The 13,638-nt window shown below is 42.3% G+C and overlaps 1 protein-coding gene across 1 annotated transcript; it reads left to right on the plus strand.

Annotated features, from left to right (window-relative positions):
• Nucleotides 1-166: 166 nt before the first annotated feature.
• Nucleotides 167-13,625, plus strand: LOC6552663 (glucose dehydrogenase [FAD, quinone]). The gene is made up of 4 exons (XM_001979135.3): nt 167-555; nt 8,156-8,332; nt 8,405-8,525; nt 11,370-13,625. The coding sequence occupies exons 2-4, from the start codon at nt 8,165-8,167 to the stop codon at nt 12,917-12,919; spliced, it is 1,839 nt and encodes a 612-aa protein (XP_001979171.1). The 5' UTR covers nt 167-555; nt 8,156-8,164; the 3' UTR covers nt 12,920-13,625.
• The last annotated feature ends 13 nt before the right edge of the window (nt 13,626-13,638 follow it).

A 13,638-nucleotide genomic window follows, 5' to 3' on the forward strand; every position in this document is an offset into this window, starting at 1 on the left:
ACTAGAAAATATTCTTGAGTAGTAATAAATAATACGAAATACGTTAGTAATAACAATTATGCAGAGTTTAAAGGGAAGTGGAAATAGGCTGTGTAAAATTGCACCAATTTACTTACCTACTCGTTGCAAGCTTCAAAAGCTTTCGCCTCAGACCAAGTCTCAGAGAGCGCAGCTTTGGCCCAGCTTTAAGCTGTCTTTCGTTGAGTTTGAGCTTTTCGCCAGTTTAAAAAGACTGGCGCCTGCTGGCCAGAAGCTGAGTCGGTAACGCTCTGCGTCTGCGCGCAGTTCGAACAAGCTGAGAAAAAAAACCAGAAAGCCCATCCAGTGCAGTGCTCCAGACAAAACCCTAGAAGTCGGGGCCTAAGAACCACTGTGCGGCGCTACGAGTGTGTTTTTGTGTGTTAGAAAAAGAGTGCTTAAGAAAGCACACAAGTTTTTGTCTTACGCGGGCCATTGAACAATTTGCTCGAGGCATTTTCTATAAGGAATAAGCAATTCATTTAATATTTGAGGCCTAAAAGGAAACCAGACACCCAAGCAACGGACAACACGAACGTAAGTTGATGCAATCGCCGTTATTTCTATTATTTTCTGCCTTTTCGGTCTTTGCACAACCCCAAAATCCGCGATGTCCGTTTCTGGCATTGGGGAAGCTCAAAAGATTTGGACAGCTTTTTGGCCCAAGTCTGCTGGAAATTTGCCATTGTCATAAGCCCAAGAAACGGAACTTTGTTCGGTCTTCTGATGGCTCACGGCGATAAATTCACTGCACTTTGTTTGCAATAGCTCCAATTCGATTGGTTTGTTTTTCTGGCACAGAGTATAGAATGCCTCACGATTTCTGCTCTATACACGTTTCTACGTTTCTACGTTTCTTACGTATTATTCGTTTAAAAATGTACCCACATTAAGGTGTTTTACGATACCAGTTCATTAAACGTTCATTGCAGTATCAGGAAATTAGCCCGGTTTCTCCCCCGATTCCGCCGCTTATTAGCCACCACCTCATTTTCACGAAATGAGTCGCATTGTAAAAGACCAACTACTTGCGCTTATTTATGGTGAGCACATTTCTTTCATACCCAATTTCCGCTGGGTGCTAGCTTTGGTTTTCAAACTGAAAGCGACGTTTTCAGGCTAACGAGCCTACATTTTGTTCATAAATTATTGTTAACACTAAAAGATATTTCTATAAATATCAACAGAACTCCTGTCATACAAGACACATTTATAGAGATTGATAAGTCATGTCAAATATATTGAATTCCCTACCAATTTAGTACCACCTAACAGCAAGTCAGTTCCGCTGTGTATTTCAGCGGAATCTGTATAATTTATAACGCTGTTTTTTGCCATCTAATCATCAAAGTAAACATTACAGTCATCAAGAGGCCAACAAAATAAGAAAAGTGATTCCCAAAAATGTAAAATGTTGCAAAGGAGCTTTAGGCTAAAAGCGCGCACAACTTACACATTTCTTCCGAACAATTGAACAAATAATTCCTAATTAGGCGTGCTCACACATTTACACCTGAACCCATTAAAAAAGAGTTCGCATTCGAGTGCCTGGAAATAAAATACCTTGATTTGCATATCGGATTCGATGTTCGAATTAGGGTCTTTTAAATTCGCTTGTTTTTTCCGTACTTTTTTATTGGCGAGAGCAAATCAAAGAGGGCGGCGATGATCCATCAATTTTATTGAGGGCAAACAGTGGCCAGCCGATATAGGAGAAGGTTTCAATGTCCAGGGGGATCGGCGGGGGCAATGGAGCAGGGTGCTTTGACCGAATGACACCCACGCTTAGCTTTCTTTTCTGTAGTTGTTGGCCAAAAACTCCAAAGCCTCCGCACACAAAAACTGTTTGCACACACGTCCCGTAGATCTTTTTGAAGTCATGTTCAAATGTCAGCGGCAGATAAAAATTTGTACGACTCCATGTTTTGGGAGCGTGCTGTCGCCGCTTTATCTGCTGTTAGCATTTTTCTGGCCCCACAAGCCAGTGGGAGAAAATTCGAAAAACAGTTTCAAGTTGGCCCAAGCCTGTTGCTTGGCTTTTGTTACTCCTCTTCATCGACATCGAACGGCTTTTGCTGCCTGTCGTTTGTTTGCCTTGCGATTGTCTGCTCCCCTTTTGGGCATTTTGGCAGTCGTCCATTCATTTCGGGCATTCAATGTAGATACTCTGCATGTAGTCTCTGCCGTTTGCCATTTAACTGGTCTCCGGCAGGGCTTGACGTGGCTTTATTGGTTTACAATTCGTTATGGCACATTGCCAGGTCAGAGCCACATCTCGGCATTTGTGGGACAAATCTTTGAGTGCTTTTCGGTGAGGTTTCCTAGGGAGCGGAATTAGCATATTGTGTAAAATTATTGAAGAAATTGAACTATTTTTTTTTAAAGGCACTTGAAACCTTCAACCTATTTGAAGTGCAAAAATGTTCTTACTCAAATGGATTATTTTAAAAAACTATAAGTATCTACGTGCATATCTATCGACATCAGTTCGTAGAAGAGGGTCGTATTGCAGTAAAAAACTAGTAGCATTGCAGGCATTGGAGGATTTCGCAACGCTACTATCAGCTCATTATCGACAATCGCTCGGCCTCCGGGCGTCCCACAAAATCTTATCCTGACGACGACAAGCGTGAGAAATCCCGGCAAAACATCAATTACAGCGCAACTTCAACCCTGTTAACAAATTCACTCATTTAGCAATGAAACTAAAAGTGTTGTTACTGTCTGCAGGCCAAAAGCCGAACTCATGAAATGGCAACCCAGTTGACAGGCAGCTCCTGAATCAACGTTGTTCGGGGCCGAGCTGGCCACCTTATACGAGTATTGTTACCTCTCTTTTTTGGCTTTGGTTTCGGCCGTTTTTGCATCCGCCTCGGGCCTGCGAATAGATGTGGATGTGGATGTGCATGTGGATGGATGCTGCTGATGTGGCTGCGGCTTTTTGCCTTATCCAGCACGTAACCAGCGATCAATCAAGGCAACTCTCATCTGGGGTCTTTGACAATCGCCGGAATGATGCGCAGCGCAATTGCAGAATTTCACTCGGAGCTTAATTGTACGACTAGGAGCGGCAAGAGCGGCAAGAGCGGTACGAGCGGTACGAACAGTACGAGTGCCACGTAATTGGCAACGCCAAGGGTATTACATGCAGTTGCCGCAACATTTTGCCCAGCGAAATGCAACAAAATGTTGTAAATATTCAATCACGTAGTTCGTGCAACAATAGCCCGGCCGGCCGAAAAACAAAATTTAAATAAATTATGTAAAACGGTATTTTCTGCACAGCTTTCCAGCAAACTCGAGGAAAAATGGGAAATTTATAGGATTGTGGTATTTCCGCTTCTGTTTCTGGTGGAAACGTCCGTTGTCAGTCGTGCCGGTCAATGCCGTTTTAATAAATTATACTGTGCAATTCTCTGGAAATAATAGCAAACGAAAACAAATAAAAATGCAATTGCCCATCGTGAAGATATTGATACACACGAGTTCCGATTTTGTTGCTTTTCACTAGAGCCTCGTAAATCTCTATGAATATTGACGAAACGATTGTTAGCTTGTAAAACAAAAGCTGTGGAATTGTCAGAGGGAAATCCGGTTAGAAGAATCTTTAGGTACAAAGATAGTTATCCAACGAACGCCTGTAATTTTTTCTCAACTCTTAAAGCCGTTAACCTGGCCGGAGTCGGCAGAAGTGCATTAACTAAATATTATCCACTATTAATTAACAATCCCGCGATGGGGCATGACAATGTGGCAGCGAATTCTCACACAACACATTCGCACATTGTTGATGTCGCGTTGACAACTGACTGAGGCAAACGCGAAGGCACAGAAAACCGACATGAAGTACGCAAAAGTAACAAGAAACAAGTGAAAAAATAACAAATGCTATTTCAGACGCAATAGTGGCATTCATAATTCCCTTACTAAACCGTATAAAAACAAGAAAGGACGCTAGCTGCGGTTAGCCGAAGGTAATATACCCTATATACATTATATATATTCACGATCAGTACCAACATCCGTGACGATATAGCCTTAACGACTCTACGCAAAGTAGTATCTCAGTTTTAAAGCTTTCTGCATGAAACATTGATACTCTTATTGTTAACAGCGAGGGTACAGAACTAAAAAAAAGAGCGGAGCCAAGTGGGCCTGCAGTCCAAGTCCGTTGCTGTGTTGCTGCATTTCTATGTGCCGCCACTGGCATGACGAACGAAAGTGAAAATAGGAAGTCAAGAGATGGCCAAAGAGCCATGAGACCGGCAACAACGGCGTCTGGGCCACTCAGACTTTGAGTCACACATTGGCCAAGTTGGCCAGATATTGCGCGGCAGCTTCCTCCAGTCTAGCTGCGAACGCGAATGCGATGCCAGTTGCCAGTTGCCAGTTGATGTTTGGTGTTTGCTGTTTGCCATTGCAGTCGCAGGTTGCAGGTTGCGATTCCAGCTGCAGCCCCAGTTCCAGTTGCCTTAACTTGCCACACTCGCTGGTTTCTTGGCCAATTTCTAACGGCCAAAAGCGCCGGAGATGGCTGCGTAATATCGACGGGGGTTGACGGGAGGGGCTCGTTATCCTCGTGTTAATTTATGGCCTCGCTCTTGGCCAGATTTTCCACCGCTTTGGCTTATTGGCGAATTTATGAACTTTTTCCAAATGTATTTCAGCTTGCTGTTGCTTTGCCGCGTTTACCATGCTTTCTTAATTTATTCATTCACCTTGCCAGCTTGGTGCCGCTTGTCAATTTGACGCCCGAAAGTGAAAAATTTTATGGTTCGACTTTATTTCTTGAACTACTCTTTATTTATTTAACCGTAATTTTTTGATTTGGAGCATAGAAGTAAGCTGCAAAGTGCAAGTAAACTCGTTCCCGTTTATAGTCGGGGTCTGTTGGCCAAATTAATGATTCCAATTTGCCGCAATGTGTTGAGCATTAAATTTGTTGTAGTTTTGAGCTTATTATTCAAGTTTTTTACCAGCCCGGGAAGTCGGAAGTCGCTAATTGAAATTGACTCAAAATCGATGTGAAATTTTGTAAAATAACTTGAGTTATTTCATGTCTTTCAAGGCGTAATTCAATAAAGCTGATGACATTCTACAAAGGCTTGGACGGCCTAAGGTGTTTTGTTTGATTTACTTAGTTTTAAGTAATCCCAAAATTGCATTCCCAGCTGATTTATTGTGATATAGAAAAGAATTCAGCTAATAAGTAGTTCCAAAGTCTGAACTGGAATCTTCTGACCAAGGCACCTTAAGATCCCACCCCTTCCAAATGTGGACCTTACACAACTCATTCAAATCGCACAGCTTCATCTGGCGCCTTTGTAGTGGCACGCATAAATTGCATTACTTTATGATTATTATTCTAATAGATGCGCGGTTCCCACATTAATAAGCACCCGAAAAACTATGCCTAAACATATGGCAGAAGCGGCAACGAGATAACTGTATAACAAGGCCCAAAACCAAGCCCCAAGCTGCGGTATTGTTCACACCGACTGACTGAATGCCTGATTGACTGACTGACTGGCTAACCGCCTCAACGACTGAATGACTGAATGACTGACTGACTGACTGGCTGGCTGACTGGCTGACTGGCAGCTCAAAGAAACCTTCAAACGCAGCAAAGAAGACAATGCCAAGCAATATCAATGAAGTTATCGTGCGAGTGCAAAACAAACCACCAGAAGACAACTGCATCGAGTCGGCTTAATCGACACTCGGTTCGCTTCAGTGCTCAAGGGATTATGCACCATGCTTTAGATCCGATAAAGTTGTTAATTCAAGAAACACTGTAATTATGACAGCGCCATTGATAATCGTGTCAGATATGTTACACAGGAAGCGCGAGTAATCAAATGATAACAAGGAAAAGTGTCGTAAGGCTAATTTAGTAATTTTAATTTAATATGTTCTCACAGTCAAACAAAGATTTCTGTGGAGCTTTAATTGAAATTAGAAATTGTGCATTTGGTACAATTTTAATTTAGTTTTTTTTCACTTAACTTTATTTGGATTTGACTGACTTAATATAAATGGTAGATATAATTAGAACTAGCTTCCAAGCTCAATCGTAGTTGCTAATTTGTATATTATTCCTTCTTGTCAAAGTAATAAAGCATGAGCCATTCTTAAATGTACACCTGTTTACCTTCGGAAAATATTGGCACTTTGCCCAAATGAACGCGTCATTAATGAACCAGATAATTAAATCGGCGTCAAAGTATTCCGGCTATAGTATCCCTAGGATTTGGCCACCAATTTCCATGAGCCGCCACGGAGAAGTGAACCAAAATCCGTGGACCAATGCAAAACTTGCCCCGAACAACTTTTGATTTTCTAAGTGCTGCACGACTTTTGCACGCGTTTTCCTCGGCGTTTGAAGTTCGTCTGTTGCAACTATTGTTGCCTGGCTTTTACGAGCCTGCTGGAAAACTGGCTGCGAGGTCAACTGCCTCTCTTTTCGATTTTCCACGTTCGCGTGAGTTGCGTATGTTCTCCGACTTTGTTTTGACTGTTTCTTGTTTTTGTATTTTTCTATTTTTTAGCGCGAGCTCGGTCCGCTTCACTTTCTTGGCATCCTTCAACTTTAAAAGCGAAAGACACCAAAATGCAATTGAAATGAATGAAAAATCGTGTTCCAAATGCCAGATGTGAGCCCCATTGTGGCACCCAAAACAGACGAACTGTAGCAATTGCATGGTCTTCTCGATCTGCGCTTAGGTGATTCTCTTGTTCCACTCTCGGTTTCAGCTCAAGTTTCTGTTTCAATTACTTTTTTGCTTTGGGTTCGGTTTTGGTTTCTGTTTTTGGATGGGTGCAAATTGCAATTTGATTGCTTCAAGCTGTTCGAGTTAATTGAGGTCAAAAGCGTTGTCAGCATCTTCCAAAAATGCACTGATTTCGGGGATCGGTTCGGATTTAGTTTTGGTTTTGGTTTCATTTTTGGGCGCTAATTAACCGCCCAAAAAGGAGTGTGAAGAGCAATGTTGGAAGCAAGCAGTTAAGACGGTTTCTTCACATAAAAGGAGCTTAGAACGGATCCCGTTTCAAAGCTGCCCAGGAGTCAATCTGTTTAGCCCCGGGGCCACAAGTCGACCACCAACGAGCCGAACAAATGACTTAATTATATTGCACATTACCCAACCGTCGTTGGCTACCGTAATTCCATGCAGCCTCATTGCTTCTGTTAGGCATTTGGTCGTCAATTTCGAAATTTCAAATAGGAAAGAAAAGGGAAGCCAGCCAGATATTTTTGGACGCTTGGGGCTAAGGTCATGTGAAACTATGCAGAAGCAGCAGCCGACGGAACAAAAGCCGAGCTCGGATGATGAGCTATGACTTCTGTCCGTCCAGCTGTCTGTTTGGCCTTTCGGTAATTGCCAATGCTGGGGGCAGTTGCCGTTTGTTTGCCAAACGGCCAAGATATAAAAAGTATCTTTTCTGATTTCAATTTCATTCGGGTTTTTCTTCTCTGCCGCATTACTGTGTGCATTGGGACAGACGACGCCCATTGTCTCGGTGGGTACTCTTGTTAATTACAGCACTGCTGCTGGAGCGTTACTTTGATAACATAGTCTTTGTCTCAGTGGACAAGGTTAAACAGAAGTTCACGTTGCGGTTTTCAAAAATTGATGACTTTGCCCTATGACTCGCGATTAATCAGCTGGAAAATGCATAATTAATTCAGCAAATAAACAATTAAAGCCATTCTATCGAATTTCGTAAATAGTTTTGAGATTGGTAATAAGGAGAATATCAATTGCTGACATTTCTTGATTCTCAGATTCCTTGACTATTTAATTCGAATATAAATTATCAAATTACAAAAGACTTAGAACACGAACTTTAAGCAAAGTTCGTGCTTTCTTATTTTGTACTCTTTAACTTGAGTATAGTATGTAACCTATTTAGTAGTAAAAATGAAAATGGTAATAAGGAAAAAAGTCAATTGCTGAAAACATTTCTTCATTCTTAGATTCCTTGACTATTTAATTCGAATAGAAATTATCAAGATTACAAAAAACTTAGAACACGAACTTTAAAGTTCGTGCTTTCTTTTTCGTTTACACTTTAACTTGACTGTAGTTTGTAACCTATTTAGTAGTAAAAATGAAATTCCCATTGTGTATTTCAGTCAATCAACATGTCCGCCAGCTCCTCAGCCTGCGATTGTTTGGTGGGCGTGCCCACTGGGCCCACCCTGGCCTCCACATGTGGTGGTAGTGCCTTTATGCTGTTCATGGGCCTCCTGGAGGTCTTCATCCGCTCCCAGTGCGATCTGGAGGATCCCTGCGGAAGGGCCAGCTCTCGGGTAAGCTATAAATGATTACGACCACAAAAAGTGGCTACCCATATCTCCATATTGTTTCCAACTTTATTACAGTTTCGATCGGAGCCGGACTACGAGTACGATTTCATTGTCATTGGCGGCGGCTCAGCGGGCTCTGTGGTGGCCTCTCGACTGTCCGAGGTGCCCCAATGGAAGGTGCTTTTGATCGAAGCCGGTAAGGGATGTTGCCCCAGCAACTCATACCTATACACATCCCAGTAACATAAACTTACACTGCTCACGGCAATTAGAGGCGCGTTATGTGGCATTTGTTTAGAAGTAATTGAAGCTCAACAGCGGCATAAACTGCACAATGGCAGCAACACTAATGCCACTTGGGCAAGACTCGGCGGCAAAGAAGCAACCGCAACTGCCACGAGCATTATGTAAACTAAACGAGCTGCCACCTCAGCCGATGCCAAATCTTGGCCCATGCAAATATCTTCTCTCTCTGTATAGGATTTACTTCGAGCTGCTAGCCCGCTTACAAAGCCTGAAAAGTTATTTTCATTTTCGTTTGGCTTGGCTTTGTTTTCTGCATTTATTCATTGCTGTTGCTCGCAGCTTATTTAATGAATGAATAACGATTCGGAAATCACGTGTAATACATGATTCTTTGCGAATGTGGGTGAATAACGAGTGTATTTAATTCTGCTAATCGGAGTCGATATTCAATGCAGTGCATTCACTTTGACTTAATTAGACACAAACATGCGGCGAGCTTCGTATTAGAGGCTTTTTAGCACTGCATAATTTAAAATGTGTCTTATTAATTTGTTCGAGCATGAGTGTTAAGATAACTTGTTTCTTTACAGCCCAGTAACGAGATAATATAACGCCGAATATCAATAGATATCCTTATTAAATATATTTGAAATAAATAACTTAATATGTATGGCCATGTTACTTGGCATACCTTTAATGAGTAACTAAACATGTTATACCTAATTATAAATTGCATACAATTGTATCATTTTGTTTAACCTCAAAAGCAACTATTACAGACGTAAGTAAAGGCAGTTTATTGGGTGACTAAGTCCACTTTAAGTTGTATCTCTCATCGTCCCAATACATAAACAAACATCATTAATCATTACTTCTTTCTCGTCAAACACTAATGTCTTAATCAGACGACTAAGTGCTTGGAAAATCAATTGAAATATTTCCAGGCCTGGGAAAGCATTCTAATGGCTCTATTACGACTTCCCTATGAACGTTCTCGGCTCTGCCTGGCTTACTTTGTGCTTCTCCCTTAGTTTTCCAATTTTTGCGCACAGTAATTGCTTATAGCGACAATTTTTAAGCCTCGTCACTAATTACACTAATTACGAGCCAAAAAACGCGCAAGAGAAACGCATTCGAAGTTGTCAATGCGTTGGCGTTAATTATACAACAATGCCTGATTGTATAGTGCAATTAGCCGCGGCTATTACCTGGCTTATTATACGACCATATCGCTATGAACAGATAATCCTCGTCTAAAGTGGCTTTTGTTGCTAGCAAGCCGCAAAAGCTTGATTCTTGCTAGAATTAGTCAATGCCAAAAACATGCCGGAAAAAAATAAATTCTTCAAATCTCCAAATTGTTGATTGAAGAAGTCACCCGGTGCCTGGCACACTGACCCCTGGAATAAACTCGCATCGGGTTAATGGCACAACTGGTGGTGTAATTGTGATAAACCATATACTATCTTTGCACTTCATGATGCCGCAAATCATTGTCACTCTTGGGCTAATGTCCAAGCCACTTATTTTTGTTATATTTTATTTAAAAATTTATATTCAACTTATGTGCCAGCACGCGGTGTTAATAATTGCACTTATGTTAATGGTTTTTAATAATAATATATGCAGCGCAGAAGTCAAATCAATTATTTTATCACATTTACCATTTCCCATTAGAGAAGAAGAAGAATTTCGAATTTAATTCTTTCAACTAATGAGGTTCTGTTTTTATGTTTTCCACTGTGTTTTAAATATCGTGTATACAAATCATTTTAGCGTTGGAAGAGTTATTCGCTTTATATTTATGAGACGATGTTCGTCCAATGCTCCAGACTGCAGCTTGTTTATTTGCTTTAGCTTATAATCGAAGCTAATTTGAACGCGAATTCCCGCTGCTAATTGTTTTCTCTTATCCAGTGGCGTAAACACCAAGAAACGCATTTGTTTTTTATTTGCGCGACACAGACATATGTATGTTAAGAGTGGCCGCAGAACAAGTTATTAACAATTTCGGGAACATATATAACGCTTGCACTCAATGAATCACAGCATTAGTATCACGACATTAGTATCTCTTTCCAAAATTTGGCTATTTTGCTTAATTTCCTTTGTTGAAACTCCAAGTTAAATTATTACTGCAGGATTTTGCGGTAAGATTTTTTCGGCTCCCACGCTGTGGCAATCAAAGATTCACTTGAATCGATTTAATTAACGAGAGTCGTGGGCCCAGCGCAACGGAAATTCTAGAACGCCGATTGAGCCAATATACTAATTATAATGGATTGCCATGGGTTAAGCAAAAGCGTGCCTCAAATGTCCCAAAAGCCAAATGAGGCTGCCCACCCAACTGCTGAAGGCCGAATTGGACTTTGTTTGTACTGCTTCTTAATGGGCAGTTAGGGTCTATTAATCAAGACTCACGACCAGTTATTTCATTTATTGTGGTCTTCGGTCTTAGGTGCATATCTATTACCTTAACCGGTAGGAATTTGGCATTTAAGCATAAACAATTCGTTAACTTCCTCTTCTTGCTACTAACCCATTTTTTATCTTGCCCTTTGTTGGGAAAAGGTACTTAGATTAGGCTAAATACTACACAAATTATAGTTAAATTGATAAATGTTCATTTAAGAAGCTGGATAAGTTATAGTTCTTAGTCTTCGTCGAATGACATTAAAAGTTCTCCATTTTAGATAGATCAGACAAACTAATCACATCTAAGCTTATATAAAACCCACTTACCAAATATGTAAAGTACATATACTAATAGCTATATCTTATCCGTCTTGTCCAGGTGGCGATGAGCCTGTGGGAGCCCAGATTCCCTCAATGTTCCTCAACTTTATTGGCAGCGACATCGACTACCGCTACAACACGGAACCGGAGCGAATGGCCTGTCTGTCCTCGGCGGAGCAGCGCTGTTACTGGCCGCGTGGCAAGGTTCTGGGCGGAACCTCGGTAATGAACGGAATGATGTATATACGCGGCAACCGGGAGGACTATGATAATTGGGCAGCGCAAGGGAATCCTGGTTGGGCCTACAACGACGTGCTCCCGTTCTTCAAGAAGTCAGAAGACAACCAGGAACTGGATGAAGTGGGCACTGAATATCACGCCAAGGGTGGGCTGTTGCCAGTGGGCAAGTTTCCATACAACCCACCGCTATCCTACGCCATTCTGAAGGCCAGCGAGGAATTGGGCTTCTCCGTGCAGGATCTGAATGGTCAGAACTCCACCGGATTTATGATTGCCCAGATGACGGCCCGAAACGGAATCAGATATAGCTCAGCTAGGGCCTTCCTGCGACCGGCTCGCATGCGCAACAATCTGCATATCCTGCTTAACACCACGGCCACCAAGATCCTTATTCATCCGCACACTAAGAATGTTCTGGGAGTGGAAGTCAGTGACCAATTCGGCAGCATGCGTAAAATCCTGGTAAAGAAGGAGGTGGTTTTGAGTGCTGGCGCTGTCAACTCGCCTCAGATCCTGCTACTGAGTGGAGTGGGTCCCAAGGACGAACTGCAGCAGGTGAATGTGAGGACCGTGCACAACCTACCAGGCGTGGGAAAGAATCTGCACAATCACGTGGCCTATTTTACCAACTTCTTCATTGACGATGCGGACACGGCGCCACTTAACTGGGCCACGGCTATGGAGTACTTGCTGTTCCGGGATGGTCTCATGTCCGGCACTGGCATTTCGGATGTGACCGGAAAACTGGCCACTCGATGGGCCGAAAGGCCTGACCTTCCCGATCTCCAGTTCTTTTTCGGCGGCTACCTGGCCAGTTGTGCCCGCACAGGACAGGTGGGCGAGTTGCTCTCGAATAACTCTCGGTCCATCCAGATCTTCCCAGCAGTTTTGAACCCCCGATCGCGAGGCTTTATAGGCCTGCGATCCGCTGATCCCCTAGAGCCGCCGCGTATTGTGGCCAACTACTTAACAGACGAGCGGGATGTGAAGACACTGGTGGAGGGCATTAAGTTTGCCATCCGATTGTCGCAAACGACGCCAATGAAGCAGTACGGAATGCGGCTGGACAAGACAGTGGCCAAGGGATGCGAAAGCAATGCCTTCGGCAGCGATGCCTACTGGGAGTGCGCCGTGAGGCAGAATACGGGTCCGGAGAATCACCAGGCTGGCTCCTGCAAGATGGGTCCCAGCCACGATCCCATGGCGGTGGTCAACCACGAGTTGCGAGTCCACGGCATTCGAGGACTCCGAGTCATGGACACCAGCATAATGCCGCAGGTCACCGCGGGAAACACCCATGCTCCTGCCGTAATGATCGCCGAGAAGGGCGCCTATCTGCTGAAGAGGGCCTGGGGCGCCAAGGTCTGACGCGTGGATGCGACGTGGACGTTGCATAGAGTAATTTAATCAGAATCCAAGCGAAAATTACTGCGAGTAAAATTTTAAGCGAAATTACACTTATGGCCCCCCAGATTCAAAACTAAACTATTTTACCCTAATCTAATCTAATTTAATCCGATCCTGTACGATGGTTTCTCACTCTAGGCACACCGCGTTGCGCAATCTCCATTAAAGTTATCTATAAGTTAACAGGCTCCTTTCAAACTAACTACTGTGACCCACTGAATATGCCGTCAATCTTCTTCAACAGCACATTAAGCTCAAATTGCAGAGACCTAAACTTATTAGGATTATGCAACTTGGTATCTAGTAAGTTTACTGAAACGCAAAATCAAATTAATCTGAATTACCCTTAAGAAGTTTAAAGTTTTTCATCAATTGTGTTTATTGGCCAAACATTTATGACAGCTTGAGTTAAATAAGTTTGACTATGTAGATTTCGATTAATGTTCAATTTGTAATGAGCTTTATGTTGACCAATCACTACATTTAAACTATGGATTTCGAACCAGTGAACTACATTTAAAGTATATAATTCGTGTGACTTATTGACAATGTAAATTTCGTTTATCGTTCATTTTGAAATTGGACGGATGATTGATGTCCTATATTTCTGTATACGCGTATATTGCATGTATTTATTGTTCGATTAAAGTGCAACAATTTAGTTTAACTACCAAACGATC

This window comes from Drosophila erecta, unplaced genomic scaffold (genome assembly GCF_003286155.1).
Source record: "Drosophila erecta strain 14021-0224.00,06,07 unplaced genomic scaffold, DereRS2 tig00000000-arrow-pilon, whole genome shotgun sequence".
In the NCBI taxonomy this organism is placed as follows: Eukaryota; Metazoa; Arthropoda; class Insecta; order Diptera; family Drosophilidae; genus Drosophila; species Drosophila erecta.